Here is a 22,450-nt window from a genome sequence, read left to right as displayed (position 1 = left end):
TTATAGCCACTACTTGTAATACAATTAGTTCTATATAAGCAATTATATAGTGGAATTATAATTTCTTCCCCCCTCCCAAAGATGGTTGATGGAAACCAAGAAACTGGTTTTTAGGCAAATTTTAAGAACTTTGCAGATTCAGTATACCAAAGTCCCATGATCTTGGCTACTTCAGTGAAAAAATTTTGAAACAACACAAGCTCACTTTCCATATTTAAAAAGTTGGTTAAAATGGCTTTCCATAATATAAGGACATTATATGGGATTCTAAAGTATGTATAAAATTAAGCGAAGTGACTTCATCATTATGAAAAAAAGTTGAATTTATTACTGTAGTGATGTAGCAGAAATACAGCAATTTGCTAAACTAAGAGCTACATTTGTGGATGGCTTGTATGATCCCATGGCTGGAATGGGATTATGCAAGTCTGTAAATAAACATGTAAGTGCTTACTTACATGCTTATATTCACCTTCAGCATGTACGCTTACATGCTGAAGAAACCTGCTGCTAGGGTAGAATCGCCTGTTCATGTAATTGATATTAATTTGATGAGCTTCATATTTTACAAATGTACATTAATTCCTTTAATTTCCCTGATGTATAGCATTTATATCAAATAATGCATTAATTTAATAAACTCAGACTAGCTCATTTACATAATTAAATTATGAAATAAAAATAATTACTTAGATAATAGAAATTGTAGTGATATTTTTAAATGACTTAAATTCTTTAACTTCATTTGGTACACATGGTGAATCAATTTCCAGGACTACATTCACCATATCCTAGTTATGCTTCTGCTCAAATGAGTGAATTAGTCCCTGATGAGTTTTAATGGTTTTAATAAATTGGCATAAAAGATTCAACTTTAATTATGCTGATTATACAAATTTGAAGTTCTGCTGATTAAAACTGATGAAATTATTTTATAAGAAAATAATATAAGAAAAAATAAAAAAATAACTAAGTTCCAAGAAAATTAGTATTTTATAGTATAGTATTTTACATACCTCTGTTTTGCATAATTTGTTACGATCGATTTTGTGGATATCTGCACATACACTTAAGGTTACAGCTGCAGCTGCAAGAGAGGTCTTTTCCTTTTCTTTGCCTAAATAATATATATATATATATTATTTATGTGTATTATAAAGAAATAACAATATATATATAAATAATATACATAAAAAAAAAATATATATATATAATTCTATTCAGTATATGTAATATACACTGTGCTGCCACTTTATTAGGTACACCTACCTAGTAGCGTGTTGAGCCTCCTTAAGTGTTCAAAACAGCCTGAATTCATCTACGCATGGATTAAACAAGATGCTGAAAATGTGCAGGAATGGAGTACCATGCAGACATGAGTGTCACGCAGTTCCTTGAGATTTGACAGAGGTCAGTAGGCCTGCAGGCGAACAGCCCTTTCCAGCTCATCCCAGATGTTCAATAGGATTGAGATCCAGGGACTGAGCGGGCCACTGCAGCAAAGAAAAGTCATTGTCATGTTCCTGGAATCATTTCAGAGTGAGTCAGGCTTTGTGCACTGGCACATTATCCTGCTGGAAGTAACTATCTGACTGAGGATAAACTGTCAACATGAACGGATGCACTTGGTCAGCAACAATGTTTAGGTATGATGTGGCATTCAGACGTGAATCTATGAGTATGAATGGACCCAATATGTGCCAAGAAAACATTCCCCACACCATAACACCGCCCCCACCACCTTGCACAGTAGTCGTCAGATATGACGGGTCCATGGATTTATATTGATTTTGCCAAATTCTGAGCCTTCCATCAACATGATGCACCAAGAACTTCGACTCGTCAGACCAAGCAACTGTTTTCCAATCCTCGATAATCCAGTGCTGCTGTTGTTGTGCCCACAGGAGGCATGCTCTCTTGTTCTTCATTAATAACAAAGATAGGCGATGTGGCCGTCGGCTGTTGTAGCCCATTCGTGACAAAGTGCGACTAGTGGTCTGTTGTGATATTTTGTTCTGCGCACCAAGGTTGTATTCTGATGTGATGTGCGACATTGTGGCCCGTCTGTTTGCTTGCACAATTCTAGCCATCCTCCTCTGACCTATTTTATCAACAAGTGATTTTCTTCCACAGGAGTGCCATTGAGAGGATGTTTTCCGTTTGTTGCACCATTCTCGATACACCCTTGAAACTGTGATGCGTGAAAAGTTCAGGAGAACTGCCGTTTCAGAGATGCTTTGTCTAGCATGTCTTGCACCTACTACCATACCACATTCAAAGTCCATTAGATCACTCCTTTTCCTCATTCTTGCTATGGCTTGTGTGTTTAACTGATACTAGAAAGGTTGTTCTACTGAATTTATATCCACAACTGTGGTCATATGACTTGCAACGTTGTGGGACAAACCATTTGTGTGTACAGCAGGCATGTACCTAATCAAGTGGCAACACAGTGTATGTTCATCTGATATCAAGTCACTGTTCATATTTTATTTATTAATTTTTTGCAGGATCTGTTATTATTTATATGTAATGCAAAACTTAAACAAAAAGATAATTAAATCATTCAGTGACTGGTTCTTTAGGTATTCTGATAAGAGTGGAGCATTTACTTTAATGCAGCATAAATAGTTAAAAAAAAAAATGTTGGATGGTGACAGAAGGCAATGTTTTAGTATCCTATATGTTTTAGTTCTACAATAATGGACTTGGTCTTCAGTGATTGTTGAAGAGCCTAATCAGAGTGGTAGCTACATCTGTTCTTGATAGCACAGTATATAACATAAGTGGACACATAACCATCTCATCCATAATATTACAGCTACAGTTTTACCTTGTTAACAACTGGCTGACTAAAGCAAAACTTCCCACAATCCACTCTATACCTCCTATTCATCAGTTTGAATTTATGCCTCCTGGTTTAAGCAGCATTAATATGTGAAAATTTCTCCTTCATTTTATTATCCTCACTTAAAGCCTTATAAATTTCAGTCATATTACCTCTAAGCATAGGCAATTGTATAGTGGAATTATAAATAGCCTACCTCTATAAGCAATTGTTCCACAATCATTGGCAGGGCACCTTGGGTGCTCCTTGCTACCTGTCTTTACAGTATACCCAATGATACTATCTGAATCACAGGTGATGATCAGGTTCAGCATATTCTTTTCCCAAGTACTTTCATGGAACATGGAACCTTCATATGCACATAACATGGTATAAATAACAGTCATGTATTTGATTTAAAAATTTTGTACCCATGGTGAACTTTCCTTCCAATGAATTGGAATTGCAATCCATTTCAATCCACATTGAAGTCCACATAGAAATCTCTCCATAACAAAGCACTGACTTGCTCATTTACATAATTAAATTATGAAATAAAAATAATTATTTAGATAATAGCAAATTGTAGTGATATTTTTAAATTACTTTTAAAATCAGTTATTCTTTAACTTCATTTGGCACACATAGTCCAGGACTACATTCACCTTATCCTAGTTATGCTTCTGCTCAAATGAGTGGATTAGTCCCTGATGAGTTTTCTTTTAGGTTTTTCAGCTTGCACAACATGCAAATCAGTCCATGAATACATAAAACCTCCACATGCACGTAACACTGCATGCTGCCTCAGTAGAATCATTAGGAAGCCAGATTCCAATTTTCAATATTTTGCCCAATATCTCATGCATTTAAGAGAGCGGCACATTTTATCCTGCTTGTCAATGAAAATTGGAATTTCCAACAAAACATATATGGTTAGAAATCTCTTATCATTTGTTTTGTTATGATTTTGCAAAATGAAGGGAAGGAAAGAACAAACTGGGATTTAATCTGATTCTCATGTATGATAATTCAAACATTAATTTCCAAGATACATTTAAGTTAGGAAAAATTAAAATTGGAAGGAAGAATTTTTGCCATTGAAAATAAAACTTTTAGATAGAAAGATAAAGGGAGACAAAGGTTGTGTTAATGATAATTTGAGAGTTATTGAAGTACACTGAAAAATATTTGCAGTTCACAAAAGAGCATCAGAATACTATTAATAACTATAGTATGCAAAAAATTCAAACTTGTTTTTACAGACTTCCCATTCAAGAACTTAGTTATGTTAATGTTATTAATCTTACAAATATAAGTTACAGCAGTGGTGTATCCAGGTATCATCGTAAGGGATGGGGGCATGGTGACCATGCTTTTGAGGTTTTTTTAGAACACCTCCTGCGTTCTTTTTTGTTAATTTTAAATTCTAGGTTAAGGGGGCATATGCCCCCTCTGCCCACCCCTGAATACACTCCTAGGTTACAGTGTGAAAATTACATTAATATCCCTGTAACAATCACACAGGTCTTTGAAAGCCCAAACCTTATTTTTATTGTCAAATTAATATTTATTGAAGAATTGAATGTGGTGAAGCCTAGCTGCCTAAAAATATATTAACTTTCATTTGTTGGATAAAATTTTGCTGTACTGACTTTGATGTTAGTTCTCCAGCTGGTATAAAATGTGAAAACACTCTGCCATCTGGAGGAGATAGCATAGGGCAATTTTGGCACTCTGTGTGATTGATACTATTAATAAAATGTAAAGATACCCAGTGTATGTGTAGTCCAAAAAGTGCAATGTGAATACAGAAGATGATGAAAAGGTTTAACTGTTATTAATATTTTTGGACGATGTAGATACATTTTTGTATCTACGTCGTCCAAAAATAGTATGAAAGGGTAGTGGTACAAGGTTAAAAATTTCTGTATTTAATGTACAACACTTCAAATAATGACCCATCAGGTTTCATGCAGTTTCAGTAACAAATTTGTAATTGCAGGGTCCTGAAATCAACAAAGTTGTGTGAATATGAAAAGATGGACCAAATCAGTCACTGTGCAGTCATCCATTGTTATAAAAAAAAATGGAAACTAAACACCAAAGTCAATTCATGAGGATATGATTAGGAGAGATTGTCCCCTTCCTATTCCATGGTTAAGAAGTTAGCAGCAGAATTTAAAAAAGGGAGTGAGAGCCTGGAAGATAACCTATGCTGTGGAAGACCTGCAATGTCCATCACTCCAGAAGTGTCCTTCACTTTCAGCTAGAGATAAAGGAGCAATCCAAACACAACTCTTCTCTCCTCCAAAGAAAACCAAGTCAATTCCTTCAGCTGCAAGGTGATGGTATCAGTTTATTGAGATCCTCATGGAATGTTGCTAGTGGGGTACTTTCAGAAAGACCAGACAGTCACAGGGGCATATTATGCTGACCTTATGAGGTGTTTCCATGAAAATATCAAAGACAAACACAGAAGAAGAAAACTCAGCAAAGGTGTTTTGTTCCACCAGGACAACACACCTGCTCACATGTCTGTCATTGCTATGCTGCACTGCACGAGTGCAACTTTGAAATCTTGAACATCACCCATGCTGACCAGATCTAGATCTAGCACCACTAGACCTCACCTATTTCGAAAAAAATACCTGGCTGGCATCCATTTTCTCACCAACAATGATGTCATTGCAGCAGTGGATACATTTCTGGGGCCCCAAGATAAAACTTTCTTTGCAGCTGGAATCAACACATTGGGCATCAGTGGCAAAAGTATTGACTCCAAAGAGGACTACGTTGAAAAGTAGCATATTACCAGACTCCTCAAATAAACCCTTATTTGGGTTTATATCTGCCGTCCTCCCTATACTGGGTGGAAAAGACAAGAGTCCAAGTCTTGATGATGGGAGGAATTTTTTTAATCCTTTTTCACAATGTAGCTCAGTTAGTAGGTCTCAGGCAAGTGTAGCATGTTTTTTTCTTCCCAAAAACTTGGGGATTTTCGTCCAGCAAACAGAAAATCGACTTTAGAATACATGCAATTTACAGAAAATATACACAAAGCAATATGGCTTTGGTCGCTGATGCTCCTACAATCCTTTTACAACAAAAAATAAACCTTTCATACTCAGGTGGTGAACTTTTCGAATGCCTCTCGTATGTATGTCTTGTGTTTACAAGCTGATTTGCATGTTATTCAGACAGATAGGAGTCTGAATGAGGGGATCATGGGGAAGTACCATGAGTAGGTAGCCCCCAATCCACCCCCCCACTCAATATCAAGTCCATGATGCAGCCTGGATTGGATGGAATCTTTGGTGGATTTCTCTGATGAATATCAGAGAAATTTCCCAAAGGTCCTGTCCAATCTTGAACCTAGACCTCTCCAATCAGACATAGAAAATGAAAACTTTGAAAGTGATCAACTGAAATAGAAGATAAGTATTTTATATAGGTTGATGCAGGATATAGAAAGACTGCTCAGATGATGAATTGGAACCTGAAATTAAAATTTATTTTCAATTCTTGAGGTGAACTTCTTTATCACAATAAATAAAATAAAGTGATTCAGCTATTTATTTCATTAATTTACTAAGAATTGCTGACCAATTTCAAGACTGTTTTGCCATTGAGAAAAAAATATAGGAATGGTGAAAGTCACTTAAACATACAATTAGATTCACTCTGCCATCTCTTGAGCTCTCCGGAGTCAGGTATAAGGTGTTCTTTGCTGTTAGTTCGACTGCCCCAAACAGCCCAGCTGCCTAAACGGGCAAAGGCACGCATCATCATTGGACTACCAGGCGCACTTTTGTTTTTTACAGGTTCATTAATCTCTGGCACCTGAAATGATAAATTAAAAGCATATGTATCAATAAAAATATGTATACACCATGATTTAAATGTATATACACCAATGAGCCAAAACATTATGACCAGCAAGTCGTTATGCAAATCGAAGCAACTGCAGGTGAACTATGGCACGTGCACGGGTCAGAACACAGTATAAAAAACACTTAATACAGAGCTCTGTTAATCAGTGTTACTCTTGTTCTTAAAATGGAAACGCAGTGGACTTAAGCAAGTTTGACAAAGGCCAAATTGTAATGGCCGGATGACTGGGTCAGAGCATATCCTAAACGGCATGGCTGGTGGGGTGCTCATGGTCAGCCGTGGTTAGTACCAACAGAAAGTGGTCCGAGGAGGGAAAAATCCATGAACTGCCGGTGAGGTGTTGGACAACCATGGCTCATTGATTCTCGAGGTGAGCGAAGGCTCTCTTGGATGGTATTTGCAACAGAAGGGCAACTGTGGCGCAACTAGCCAGTAATTAGAATGCTGGTGATGGGAGTAATGTGTCACAATGCACAATACATTGAACCCTGCTGAACATGGGGATGCTTAGCCGCAGGTCACTCCGATTGCTCATGCTAACCACGGTTCACTGGTGACAGCACCTACAATGGGCACACGACCATCAAAACTGGACCTTGAGTGATTGGAAGAATGTCGTCTGGTCCAACGAATCATGTTTCCTGTTGCATCATGTAGATGGCCAGGTACGTGTGCGTCATTTACCTGGGGAAGTGATGGCACCTGAATGCACCGTGGGACGAACACAAGCCAGTGGCGGCAGTGTCATGCTTTGGGCATTGTTCTACTGGGATACCCTGGGTCCAGTCATCCATGTGCTGGGCACTCTGATGTCTACCACCTACCTAAACATAAAATGAAACATATTGCACAACTGCAATTGAAGAACCCTTCTCCTCAACCGAGCTCAACTTAGCTGCATCTAGAATCAGAAACAAGAATTCTCCAGGCAGAGACATACTCGATCCAGAAATCGTCTAGACAGCCATTGAACTTATTCCCACTACCATACTCAACCTGTTAAACCACTGTCTCCAACAAGGATTCTTCCCCACACAATGGAAGACTGCAACCGTTAGACTTATATTGAAGAATGCAACGAAACCACATGATCTGCCACAATCTTACTGGCCCATTGCACTGCTGCCATTCTTCAGCAAACTTCTCGAACGGATAATCTCCCATAGAATAGAAGCCCACTACAATAACACTGGTCTCTCCTCGCCTAACCAGTACAGTTTCTGGTAAGGATGCTCCACGATTGATATACTGGAAACAATCATTGAAGCTGCTACCAACTGCAACTCCAAATAGTTTTTACTAATCTCCTTCGACTTTGCTGGTGCCTTCGATTCTCTCGGGTGGCCCAGCGTCCTGGGCAGGCTGCAGAGGGCACAAGTTCCAGAAAACATATAGATGCATCAAGATCTATCTCCAGGACTGGAAAGTTGTGTCTGCTCCCCCACTTCAGTGTCTCCAGACCAGTCTTCAGGGGATTCCTTCAGGGGTCTGTCCTCTGGAATCTGGTGCTGGATGATTTCTTGAACACCAAACTAACAATGTACAGACTCAGTCCTATGCAGATGCTCTTTTCTGCCAATAACAGCCCAACTAGAAGCAACTGCCAACCAGGCCATCTCCACCCTTCAAGCTTGGGCAGAGCATAACAACCTAAAGATCTCCCCAGAGAAAACCAATTCGATCCTACTAAAAGGTACCCTTGATTTGGGAAGATCACCCCAAATCAAGGTCAATTGTGTTACAGTAAAACTAAAATCTAGGTTTGATCTTAGACAAAAACCTTTCCTTCACCCCTCATCTACACCAACCCAGGTTAAGATCAGGAAGTATGCTGCCCAAGTCTCAAGGGTTGCCTGAAAGGACTCGGGCTTAAAGAAGAGAACGCACTTCCTCTTATATAAGGCACTTTTCATCCCGGCAAGCACCTATGCCTTTGGAGTCTGGTACAAGAAGACCAATAGAGTTTGTAAACAGATCGGACCTAGGAACTATCCATGGTTCTCTTCTCCTGTCCTCGCGTGACTGTTGCACTGTCAGCACCCATGCACTCCAGGTCCTCACTGGATTTCTTCCACTGGACCTGGAGATTGTTTGTCATGGGTTGCTCTACCAATTAGCCAAAGGAAGAGAAGTTACCTGTGCCGGCTTCACCACTGACCCAGCAAATAATAGAAATGCTGAAAAGAAGAGACTTAATGAACATCTAGCAGACACCTGGCAAGAAAGATGGCAGACCTCAACTAAAGGCACTGTCACCAAAATATTCCTCCTGGATGTCAGGGCCTCCTACCCCTTCACACCTGGCTGGTTTTCACCGGGACTCTATGCTACCTACCTCCTCACTGGACATGGCTCCTTCCAGAAAAAACTACATGACTTCAGGATTTTGCGCCTCCGTAGTCAGGTGGGAAGGAGCAGCAGTGCGTAGCACACGCTTCTTGATTAGACCGGGGTTCGAGCCCGTCACCACCAAATATGGAGGATGCGGAAAGGTCAGGGAATGACCACTGCATATTCCCGGAGCAATATGGCCTTAGTTGCTGATGCTCCTAAAAACCAAACAACAACAACAACTTCAGGATTTCAGACTCACCCGCTGCCACTGTGGAGAGGATCAGACGTGGGAGCACCTTGCCCACAGCTGTGAAATCTACGAGGACTTCAGGAGGATCCAAATAATGAAACTACGCTTCAACTACCAAAATCAAGAACACCTCACCCTACAGAATGAAGAAACTTACCGAGCCTTGACTCAATTTTAAATGGACCTATTTACCAGGCAGAAAGTGCTACCACAATCATAGCACCCAAATCAATAGGTCAAAACAACCATGACTGCCAATTGTTGCTACGCATCACTGAGCCATGGATGATAATGCCTTGGACAAACTTACACAAGACATGACCAACAAACCATCCGGAGTACAGAACCCAACTTGATCCCTCACATCTCAAGTAGTCAACTGGTCTCCCCACTAGGTTGGGACAATACCAGCAGTGCAATCAAAGAAGAGACCTACCATTGATCCCTGGACTAGACCATCATATCTTGGACTCCCGGTTTTGACCACCCCCAATATTCATTATCATGGACTACTGGATGCGACACAGACTCATCAAATGGAGTCCCAATGACGACATCTGGACTAGCCCTTCCTGAACGTGACCCACCATAGCAGCACTCACGCTGCTGGATTTCCACCAAGTTGTCGGCTCCTACTGACAGGCCGTGCTAGCTGTACCTACCAGCACTTGTGGGGTATCTCTCTCTCTCTCTTTTTTTTTCTCGGCTTCTTTCTTCTGTTTCCTACCATCCGTCCTTTTACTCCCCCTATTTTTCTCTTACACAATGATATATACAGGGTGTTTCAGTTAAACGTTTCAGAACTTCTAAGAGGGGTAGGGTACATCCTGACAACTCGAAATCATATAGCAATGTGGGGTCGGAAATGCTTTCCTGAAGCGGTATTGTGCACAGAAGCACCATAAAAAGAAAAGAGACCGTAAGTGAGAAATCGTTTTAATAATACATGAAAAGAAGCAAAAGGTACATGGATTAAAGTAAGTGTTCGAAGTTTCTTCCACGGGCTACAATGCACGCCTCACATCTCCGACGCATGGACATCCGAACATTCTGGAATACTCCAGGCGAATTTCGAATTTCTTCGGCAGCTACTGCGATTCTTGCAACCAGCTCCTCAGCATTGTCAACAGGGGTGTCATAAACTAGCGATTTCATATGACCGTGAAAATTCCTTCACAAGGGAAGGAATTTTCAACACGCATAACGACCATATCTGGGCGGTCGAGAACCCGCATGCAATACGACGTCGTGCAGCACAGATTCGATTTTCGGTCAATGTATGGGCCGGTATTATGGGAGATCACCTCATCGGACCTTACCTGTTACCGTGTCGTCTAACCGGACCTATCTACTTGATCTTTCTGCAGCAAGTATTGCCACAACTTTTGAGAGACGAACAGATTTCTGCATCGACGCAACAGACAATGTGGTTCCAACACGATGGAGCCCCTGCCCATTATAGCGGAGATGTTCGTAACTACCTGGATGTCACATTTGGTCAACAGTGGATCGGACGTGGTGGTCCCGTGCGTTGGCCTGCTCGGTCACCCGACCTATCATGTTTTGATTTTTATTTCTGGGGTCATATGAAATCGCTAGTTTATGACACCCCTGTTGACAATGCTGAGGAGCTGGTTGCAAGAATCGCAGTAGCTGCCGAAGAAATTCGAAATTCGCCTGGAGTATTCCAGAATGTTCGGATGTCCATGCGTCGGAGATGTGAGGCGTGCATTGTAGCCCGTGGGGCTACAATGCACGCCTTTCTCACTTACGGTCTCTTTTCTTTATGGTGCTTCTGTGTACAACACCGCTTCAGGAAAGCATTTCCGACCCCACATTGCTATATGATTTCGAGTTGTCAGGATGTACCCTACCCCTCTTAGAAGTTCTGAAACGTTTAACTGAAACACCCTGTATATATTTTTTTTTTGTGTGGGGATGGTTTTTCGTCCACCCGCCACCCCACTCTTCTCTCTGGTGAGGCACTGGACATGCCACGTCATCAAAGGGCCATCTTCCCTGTCGGCCCCTTCCTTCTGCCTTCCTCCCTTACTTTTCTCTTACACAACGGATTTTTTATATTTTTATTTATATATATATATATACACACCCCACAGGTCTAAATCTAAATACATCAAAATTATTGCCTGACCTATTTGGGCCTAGAACAAGTTATCAGCTAACAATCCTCCGCTCTGTTAAAATTACAACCGTTGCTCAAGAAACAGCCGATCATCTTATTCTCAAATCTGATCCTAGCCACTGAAATCCCAGGAAAGTAGGTGGTAGGACCCGCCAGAGTACTCTAGCATCAGTGGTACACCCGGTCAGCCTCCCCGTGGCACGGTGGGGTAACGTTGGGTCCCACTAGGTGCTGGGCGGCGAACAGACTGGAGGAACAAAGGGCACAACACAATATACAGTACATAACCCCCATACACTTCAAATCTCTGTCCCCGATACAATGTACACCCGTGGAGGTGGGAGAAATCCCAGGAGCTGTTAGACACTAACATACCTTACACTTTACACCTAAACATCATTGCTGACCAGGTACACCCTTTCATGGCAACAGTCTTCCTCTCTGGCGGTGCATGAAGAAACCCGAGAATATTGCAGGCAAAATTAGCCCAATCTTTTCCCAAGCTTGTAAAATTCTGTTAAATTCTGTTATTAGTACATTCGCATTTGGCGATTTACCCCTTTTCATTTCTCCAAAAAGGATCAGATCTTGTATGGTGATATTATCTTCCTCTGCAGTTTGCTTCTTCCTTCAGAGAAATTGGCTAGTTATGTTCCTGCCGATGAGCCGCAGGAACATAACTAGCCATTTAGCGGAGGATTTTTCTTGCCCCTGGATCAATGTGATTCGGGAGTTACTTAAATGCTGTGCGATTCCTAAAAGAGTTTTCCCTACTAGATTACCAAAAAAATATCCCTCCACATAAATTGTATTTTTCCTATCTTTCCTTCTCCCATTTGTTCTAATATTATTCTGGATTTTCCCAGACGTTGCTCCCATTCTATTAGCCTTTCCCCCAGCTTTCCCTGTCCTGGTGGTACATATTCCTTTAAATGCGCTACACCCAATACCTTTTCCCTTCCTTCCCCTAATATCCCTTCTGCTTCGAAATCGACTCGCTCAGATCTTGTATGGTGATATTATCTTCCTCTGCAGTTTGCTTCCTCCTTGTTTCACCTTCTCTGTTTCTCCCCCTCTTCTGACCTCTTGCTCTTTCTTCTATTTCCATTAAAGTGGTGGTTTCTGGTCTCGTGTCTATAGACCCTTTCCCCTCCCATATTCCTGTTATTAAGTTCGCTGGTTCTACTGAAAGTACCTTTTTCTGTGGCTCACCGTGGCTTTAAAATGACCATGTTTCAAATTCTCTTCACTTCCCTCCCCTACTCTAATGGCCTCTGCATATGATCTAGCTGGGCAGCTGCCCGCTTTGTGGTTTGTTTCATCGCATTTACTGCATGCTTTTGGGCAGTTGCTACTAATGTACCCAACTTCTTCACAATTAAAACAACGCCCCTTTCGTGCAATGCGCACCTAAATGGTCCCAGCTGTCACACTTCAAACATTTTTTCTTTACCCCTCTATAGTTCAGAAGTAGTCAGTTTCCCAAGACATAAATAATATTGGGAACCGGCTTTCTCATTTCCATTTGCATCTTGACTTTTTCCGTATATAACTCTGGGAAGCCCTCCCACGCATGCATTTGTATTCTCGTAACTTTACCGTTTTCTTCTAATGAGTTTTTCAAATACATATTCGGCATTTCAACTGGATATCGTTCTTAGTTATATATTTTCTAATACTACGCACCAAATGGGGGTGTATGATTTGGTTTTCAAAAGGAAAACCTCTCAACAATGTATCTCTAGTCACGCAGTCCTTTCATCAAAGGCAGGAGAGTAAATCTCTTCAATCTCAATAAATTCAAACATTTTACTAATCCATCAATCACCTATCTTGGTTCATACTCTGCATCCAGAGTGAACTTGGAGGCAAATTGCTGCTATGGATAAGGGGATGGTTGAGTGGCAGAAGACAGAGAGTGGTAATCAATGGACACTGCTCAACGTGGACTAATGTTATTAGTGGAGTTCCTCAAGGTTCAGTGTTGGGTCCATTGTTGTTTTCGGTGTTTATGAATGATATTGATGATGGGATATCAAGTTTAATGTCTAAGTTTGCAGATGATACAAAGGTTGGCAGGGTCGTTAAGGACACTACTGATGCTATGCTGCTGCAACAGGATCTGGAAAGGTTGAACAGATGGGCTGAGAGGTGGCAAATGAAGTTTAACATTGACAAATGTAAAGTACTACATATGGGTAACAGTAACCCCAGAGCAATGTATCAACTCTGCGGTACTACACTGACAGTGGTGGAGAATGAAAAGGACCTGGGGGTAATTGTGCAGGCAGATATGAAGTTCTCTGAGCAGTGCAGACGAGCTGCAAGAGTAGCTCATGGTGTCTTGTCAATGATATACAGGAATTTTTCTAGCAGGGATAAGGAGGTGATTATTCCCTTGTATAAGGCAATGGTTAGGCCACATCTTGAGTACTGTATGCAGGTCTGGAGGCCTCATTTCAAGAAGGATGTAGAGCTGCTGGAACGGGTACAGAGAAGGGCAACAAGATTAGTAAATGGAACAAAGGGTTGCTCTTACGAAGAAAGGCTTAAGTTTTGCAAATTACAGAGTCTGGAGACTAGGCACCGGCGAGGTGATCTGATAGAGGTGTATAAGGCTTTGAATGGTTTGAGCATGCTCAATGCCAATGGGATTCTTCATCTTTCTCAGAATAATCACCTCAGAGGGCATAAATTCAAATTGAGGAAGGACGGATGTCGGATAGATGTGCGGAAATTTGCCTTTGGCCAGCGGGTGGTTGATTGGTGGAACCGACTTCCATCACTTGTTGTTGAAGTTGATAGCCTAAACAAATTTAAAGCTCAACTGGACAGGTATTTCGAACGAACGGAGGGGTGAAATGGGAGAGGGTTTTTTTTTTTTTTTTTTTGGCTGATGCTGAATAAGCTTGCTTTCTTGCATCATATGCCTCTACTAATGCTAATGCTAACTCCAAAGTTATCTCACGTATATAGAAACTCATTTTCAACAAAAAAAAAAAAAAAAAAAAAAAGAACCGTGGCCACAGGCGCTTAATCCTACCCTGGAAAACTATACAAGGGTCAGCAAAAGAATTAAAATTAACACTTACAGTATCCAGAAAAATTTTCCTCAGATTTCTTACAGAATGTCCTCCACTAACAAAATAGCACAGGTTCAAAGGTGTTGCCCTACCATCGGTGGGTGGGCAGATATCCTAATAATGCAAACATGGCTTCACAGTTGCGAAGTGGTTCCACAATATGAGAGATGCCAAATGGTGTATAGAATGACGCAATATTTGAAGGATCAATGCACAAGGCATAATATAATATGGGTTTAAATCAACTACATAATATCATTGTAGATACACCATAGTTTACTCATAAATTAAATTATGTACAAAGTGTGAAGTCATCGTTTGTAATTGTATCTCATTCGCTTTTAATTGTAGTACAATTAAAATGGATGCATTAGCATTAGTAGAGGCATATGATGCAAGAAAGCAAGCTTATGCAGCATCAGCCAGAAAAAAAAAAAAAAAAAAAACACTTCCATTTCATCCCTCCGTTTGTTAGAAATACCTGTCCAGCTGAGCCTTAAATTTATTCAAGCTATCAACTTCCACAACAAGAGATGGAAGTCTGTTCCACCAACCAACTATCCGCTGGCTAAAGGCAAATTTCCGCACATCTATCCTACATCTGTCTTTCCTCAATTTGAATTTATGCCCTCTCAGGTGATTATTCTGAGCAAGAGGAAGAATCCCATCGGCATTGAGCATGCTCAAACCATTCAAGGCTTTATACACCTCTATCAGATCACCTCGCCGGTGCCTAGTCTCCAGACACTGTAAAAATTTGCGAAACTTAAGCCTTTCTTCGTAAAGGCAACCCTTTGTTCCATTCACTAATCTTGTTTCCCTTCTCTGTACTCGTTCCAGCAGCTCTACATCCTTCTTGAAATGAGGCCTCCAGACCTGTATACAGTACTCAAGGTGTGGTCTGACCATTGCCTTATACAAGGAAATAATCACCTCCTTATCCCTGCTAGAAAAATTCCTGTATGTCGTTGACAAGACACCATGAGCTACTCTTGGTCGTCTGCACTGCTCAGAAAACTTCATATCTACCTGCACAAATACCCTCAGGTCCTTTTCATTCTCTGCCACTGTCAGTGTAGTGGGGTTACTGTTTCCCATATGTAGTACTTTACATTTGTCAATGTTAAACTTCATTTGCCACCTCTCAGCCCATCTGCTCAACCTTCCCAGATCCTGTTGAAGCAGCATAGCGTCAGTAGTGTCCTTAACAACCCTGCCAACCTTTGTATCGTCTGCAAACTTGGACATTAAGCCATCATCATATACCATCATCAATATCATTTATAAATACAGAAAACAACAATGGACCCAACACTGAACCCTGAGAGACCCCACTAATAACGTTAGTCCACGATGAGCTGTGTCTATTGATTACCACTCTCTGTCTTCTCCCTCTCAACCATCCCTTTATCCATAGCAGCAATTTGCCTCAAATGCTACACTGCTACAATTTGTGCAGCAGTCTTCCATGTGCAACAGTATCAAAAGCCTTTCTAAGATCCAAATATATAATATCAAATTTATTCCCACCATCCAGTTCTTTTGTGACTGCATCATAGTATCCAATCAAATCGGTCAGGCAAGACTTTCCTTTAACAAAACCATGCTGTCTCCGTGCTATAATGAAGTCTTGTCTAGATGATCCTGCAGTGCTTCTTTAACTAGTGCTTCCATTAATTTTTCTGGAACAGAAGCTAAACTCCCAGGTCTATAATTACTTGTGTCAGCCTTTGATCCTCCTTTGTGAATTGGGGTTACATTTGCACTTTTCCAGTCTATGTGTACCTCCCCTAAGTCCAAAGAAGCTCTCATAATTATGGCTAAGGGTTTTCGTACTTCCTTTGCTGCCTCCTTTAATATAACTGGATAAATCCCATCCACTCCGGGCGCCTTTTTTATGTTTATCCTCAACAATTTCTCCTCCACTTTCCTCTCCGTTATTACAAAATCATCTAGCTCACCGCTAGAGTTTACTTCACCTCTGGCATTTCCCTTCCTGAATAACTCGTTTAGTTTGGTAGCCACCTAAGCAGGATCCTCAACTATTGAACCATCAATATCCAGTGGAACAATTTGATTCATCCCTTTCCTTCTAGAGTTTATATAGGTAAAGAACTCTTTGCTGTTTTTCTTTGCATCCTTTTGCCAAGGATTTCTCATAATCTGCCTTTGCCTGCCTAATCTCCTTTGTGACTTGGTTACAGACCAGCTTATATCTATCATAGGCTTCCATGTCACCTATTAATTTATATGTATCCCATGCATTTTTTCTTCTCTGCGATATCAGTTCATGTGACATCTATTTAGACCTAAACCTTGAACAATATTTCTTAGTTGGTATGTAAAGCCTAGTAGCTTCCAAGATTAGTTCTTTGAATGCTTCCCATTTTGAGTTTGCTGTTGGTAACATCATCAGTTGGTCCCACTGTATAGAATTTAAATACTGTCTCAGACCATCGTAGTCGCCTTTATGAAAGCAAAAACCCTTCCCTTTACTCCTGATGGTAGTTACCTCTTTGAGTAAATCCCACTTTAGCACACTGATCACTGCCACCTAATGGTTACTTTATTTGCATATTCTTAATGCATGAAGAATCACTACTGATAATCAGATCAAGAATATTACTCCCTATAGTTTCCTCCCGAACATTCTGATGTAGAAAACAATCATCCAATAAATCCCCAAAAGCCTTACAAGCGTGTGAGTGACTAACCCACAAATTCCAGTCAATATCTGGGAAATTGAAATCTCCAATTATAAGACTCTCTGATTTACTGACCCACTCTATTTCCCTGTACAATATCTTATTATACTCATCAGAGTCATTAGGCCTATAGCACACTCCTACTCTTAATTTTGATCTCCCAATGTTTATGTCACACCAAAATTTAAATGAGCTGCTGCTCGTTTCAATAGAAGCAGTGCAAGAGTCACTTTCACCTCTGCCAGTGGCTACTGTGAATCTATTAGTCCTTGTATACCCCCAAGCTAGCAGTTTTCCGACCCACCTAACACTGCCTCGATAGCATCAGCAAATATTCTTGTACCCTTTCTATTTAAGTGTATTCCATCCCTGTAGAAGCAGTCTTTCCTGTTAACAAGTACAGACCAGGCTGAAAAAATTTCTACCCCTTGAGCCTTGCATAATCTTTCCTGGGCCTAATGGATCGACAAGGCTCTCATCATATACTCCCTCCTATTGTGTAAGTGTAAAGTGTAAAGTGTATTGATGTCTAACGGCACCAGGGGTTTCTCCCATCTCCGCGTTGCTTTCATTGTAGGTGTACCAGTTCACTGGGAAGGCCAGAGATTTAAAAGTGTGTGGATTTTGTATATGTGTGGTGTTGTGTATCGTTGTTCATCTGGCCGTTTAGCCGCTGGACCCCTACTGGGGCCCAACGTTGTCCACACTTGGCCTCGTGGAGGCAGACCAGGTACACAGAATGAAATTTTACTCTGACAGGCCCTGCCACCTAGTTTCCTGAGATTTCAGTGGCTTGGGCCAAAAAAAAAAAAAACTCGGTAGGGGTGAGCGCTGGAATTACAAAAGCCAATTGAGGTGTATGCGATTTAATTTGGACGAAGTTAAGTTTTTGCAGTTTGTGTGGGGTTATACGCTGGCGTATTAGGCAGAGGGGGAGACTGAAGGCTGGGGGGAAGAGACAGAAGTATGGGGACGATAGAGAAGACGACCCTAGGATTTTCAGTGAGGCAGGCCCAAGCCCCACCAGGAGAAGAATCAGGGTTGGCAGAGGTGGGAGGAGAAAAGACTGTCTCCTCCTCCCCACCAGGGGAAAGGGAGTAAAGGTATCAGGCAAGGGAGCCCGGTACTGATCGCCATCAGGCATTGACAGTTGTGAGCACGTGCGGGTCCAAGCGATCTGAACCGGATCTTCTTTGGTGTTCTTTTTCAATGTGGGAGTCAGATCCCAGTCGCAGGGTCATACATGAATCAAGTCCTGTGTCAGGTTGTCTCTGCTTCAGACGTAGGTCTTATTGTGTCTGGGCAGAATTGCAAAAACTTTAAAATTCAACCCCAATTCACGGCTTTTTTTCAACAGTGACCTGTACTTGTTAAGTAATTCCGCCGGTCTCCTGTTCTTAATATCATTAGTGCCAACGTGTACAACTATATAACCTTTTGTGCCCTTAAAAGATGATATCCGCTCTACAACGTCATCAACCTTTGCCCCTGGCAGACATACTCTGGTCCTTTTCCACCTATCCGTATATATGATGAGAGTATATGATGAGAGCCTATGTATATGATGAGAGTATATGATGGGAGCCTATGTATATGATAGGAGTATATGATGAGAGACTTGTCGATCAATTCGGCCCTGGAGGGACTGTGCAAGGCTCAAGGGGTAGAATTTTTTTCAGCCTGGACTGTACTTGTTAACAGGAGAGATTGCTTCTACAGGGATGGGATACACTTAAATAGAAAGGGTGCAAGAATTTTTGCTGATGCTGTCGAGGCAGAGTTAGGTGGGTCGGAAAACTGCTAGTTGGGGGGGATACAAGGACTAATAGATTAACAGTAGCCACTGGCAGAGGTGGAAGTGATTCATGCACTGCTTCTATTGAAATGAGCAGAAGCCTGAAAAACAAGATACAGGATATTTCAGAGACTGCTGGGAGTCATTGCGGAACAAGTAAACACATGGGTTGTGTTAGGGTAGCCAAGAATAGAAACAGGTGCATGTATACCTGTGTGTACACCAATGCTACGAGTTTGGTAAATTAATTTGATGAATTTGAGGTATTGCTCAAAACATCAAAGGCAGATATTGTTGGGATATCAGAGACGTGGTGTCACACAGATATAAGGAATGCGGAACTGGAATTTGGGGAATACAATGTGTATAGAAAGGATAGACAGGACAGGAGGGGAGGAGGGGTTATGCTATTAGTTAAGAAACACATAAAGTCCAAGGAAGTGAAGCCAGTCGACATCGATGGACAGGGCAGTGTCGAGTCAGTTTGGTGTGACATAAGCATAGAGAAATCAAAATTGAGAGTAGGAGTGTGCTATAGGCCTAATGACTCTGATGAGTATAATAAGATATTGTACAGGGAAATAGAGTGGGCCAGTAAATCAGAGAGTCTTATAATGGGGGATTTTAATTTCCAAGATATTGACTGGAATTTGTGGGTTGGTCACTCGCACACTAGCTAGGCTTTTGTGGATTTATTGGATGATTGTTTTCTACATCAGCATGTTCGTGAGGCAACAAGAGGGAGCAATACTCTTGATCTGATTATCAGTAGTGATTCTTCATGCATTAAGAATCTCCAGATAAATGAACCACTAGGTGGCAGTGATCACAGTGTGTTGAAGTGGGATTTACTCAAGGAGGTATCTACCATCAGAGGTAAAGAGAAGGGATTTTGTTTTCGTAAAGGCGACTATGATGGTCTGAGACAGTATTTAAATTCTATACAGTGGGACCAACTGATGATGTTACCAACAGCAAACTCAAAATGGGAAGCATTCAAGAAACTAATCTTAGAGGCTACCAGGCTTTACATACCAACTAAGAAATATTGTTCAAGGTTTAGGCCTAAATGGTTGTCAGATGAACTAATGAGACATGTGGCAGAGAAGAAAAATGCATGGGATACATACAAATTAATGGGTGACATGGAAGCCTATGATAGATATAAGTTGGTCTGTAACCAAGTCACAAAGGAGTTAGGCAGGCAAAGGCAGACTACGAAAAATCCTTGGCAAAGGATGCAAAGAAAAACAGAAAAGAGTTCTTTACCTATTCGAACTCAAGAAGGAAAGGGATGAATCAGATTGGTCCACTGGATATTGATGGTTCAACAGTTGAGGATCCTGCTCAGGTGGCTAACAATCTAAACGAGTATTTTGCATCTACATTCACGGATGAGGAGTTATTCAGGAAGGAGAATGATGTAGGTAAAGTAAACATTGCAGTGAGCTGGATGATTTTGTAATAACTGAGAGGAAAGTGGAGGAGAGATTGTTGAGGATAAACATAAAAAAGGCACCTGGGGTGGATGGGATCTATCCGGTTATATTAAAGGAGGCAGCAAAGGAAGTAAGCAAACCCCTAGCCATAATTATGAGAGCTTCTTTGGACTCAGGGAGGTACCCATAGACTGGAGATGTGCAAATGTAACCCCAATTCACAAAGGTGGATCAAAGGCTGACACAAATAATTATAGACCTGTTAGTTTAACTTCTGTTCCAGGTAAATTAATGGAGGCACTGGTTAAAGAAGCACTACAGGATCATCTAGACAAGAATTCAGTTATAGCTCAGACGCAGCATGGTTTTGTTAAGGGCAGGTCTTGCCTGACCAATTTGATTGGATACTATGATGTAGTCACAAAAGAACTGGATGCAGGGAATAACTTTGATATTATATATTTGGATCTTAGAAAGGCTTTTGATACTGTTGCACATGGAAGACTTCTGCACAAATTGAAGCAGTGTGGCATTGGAGGCAAATTGCTGCTATGGATAAGGGGATGGTTGAGTGGCAGAAGACAGAGAGTGGTAATCAATGGACACTGCTCAACGTGGACTAATGTTATTAGTGGAGTTCCTCAGGGTTCAGTGTTGGGTCCGTTGTTGTTTTAGGTGTTTATGAATGATACTGATGATGGGATATCAAGTTTAATGTTCAAGTTTGCAGATGATACAAAGGTTGGCAGGGTTGTTAAGGACACCATTGACGCTATGCTGCTGCAACAGGATCTGGAAAGGTTGAACAGATGGGCTGAGAGGTGGCAAATGAAGTTTAAAATTGACAAATGTAAAGTACTACATATGGGAAACAGTAACCCCAGAGCAACGTATCAACTCTGCGGTACTACACTGACAGTGGTGGAGAATGAAAAGGACCTGGGGGTAATTGTGTCGGCAGATATGAAGTTCTCTGAGCAGTGCAGACTGCAAGAGTAGCTCATGGTGTCTTGTCAATGATATACAGGAATTTTTCTAGCAGGGATAAGGAGGTGATTATTCCCTTGTATAAGGCAATGGTTAGGCCACACCTTGAGTACTGTATACAGGTCTCATTTCAAGAAGGATGTAGAGCTGCTGGAACGGGTACAGAGAAGGGCAACAAGATTAGTGAATGGAACAAAGGGTTGCTCTTACGAAGAAAGGCTTAAATTTTGCAAATTACAGAGTCTGGAGACTAGGCACCGGCGAGGTGATCTGATAGAGGTGTATAAGGCTTTGAATGGTTTGAGCATGCTCAATGCCAATGGGATTCTTCATCTTGCTCAGAATAATCAGCTCAGAGGGCATAAATTCAAATTAAGGAAAGACAGATGTAGGATAAACGTGCGGAAATTTGCCTTTAGCCAGCGGGTGGTTGGTTGGTGGAACAGACTTCCATCCCTTGTTGTTGAAGTTGATAGCCTAAACGAATTTAAGGCTCAACTGGACAGGTATTTCGAGCGAACGGAGTGGTGAAATGGGAGTGGTGTTTTTTTTTTTTTTTTTTTGGCTGATGCTGAATAAGCTTGCTTTCTTGCATCATATGCCTCTACTAATGCTAATGCTATCCTTTTTACATACCATGTTCCCCGTTTCCCTGACAATAGAGTCACAAACAACTGCTGGTTCCTGTCGGACCAGCGCATTCTGTATTGGGGGTTGCCGATGTGTTTCGTGATGACTCTGGCGTTGATGTGGGCAGTTGAGAGCTTGATTGGCCTCTCAATTTAGATCCTTCGAGGGCATCCACCCTCTCCTTCAAGCTCTCATATAGGCCCATAACAACGCTGAGTTGTCGCCTGATTTCCTTACACTACTTACATCGCGCAAAATAATTTAATATAACAATTGGTCATTAAAGCGGCTAAATATGGCTAAAAAACTTCTCATTTAGTGGAGCGTCCATTTGTAACACGTGGATTTGATACCCTTACCGATACT

General features: G+C 41.2%; 1 protein-coding gene across 3 annotated transcripts in view; it reads right to left on the bottom strand.

Annotated features, from left to right (window-relative positions):
• The window catches only part of LOC150080164 (uncharacterized), a 150,423-nt gene that overhangs the window by 28,307 nt on the left and 99,666 nt on the right, over positions 1-22,450 (bottom strand). For all 3 annotated transcript variants that reach the window (XM_090381804.1, XM_090381803.1, XM_090381805.1), the window contains 2 exons: positions 6,496-6,667; positions 1,017-1,117 (listed from right to left, as the gene is read on the bottom strand). In XM_090381804.1, coding sequence (XP_090237930.1) covers positions 1,017-1,117; positions 6,496-6,667 — 273 coding nt within the window. The remainder of the gene's footprint in view (positions 1-1,016; positions 1,118-6,495; positions 6,668-22,450) is intronic.

This window comes from Mastigoproctus giganteus, chromosome 9 (assembly GCF_048544385.1).
Source record: "Mastigoproctus giganteus isolate SK-2022 chromosome 9, ASM4854438v1, whole genome shotgun sequence".
NCBI classification, from domain to species: Eukaryota; Metazoa; Arthropoda; class Arachnida; order Uropygi; family Thelyphonidae; genus Mastigoproctus; species Mastigoproctus giganteus.
This window is presented reverse-complemented; position numbering and strand designations above follow the sequence as displayed.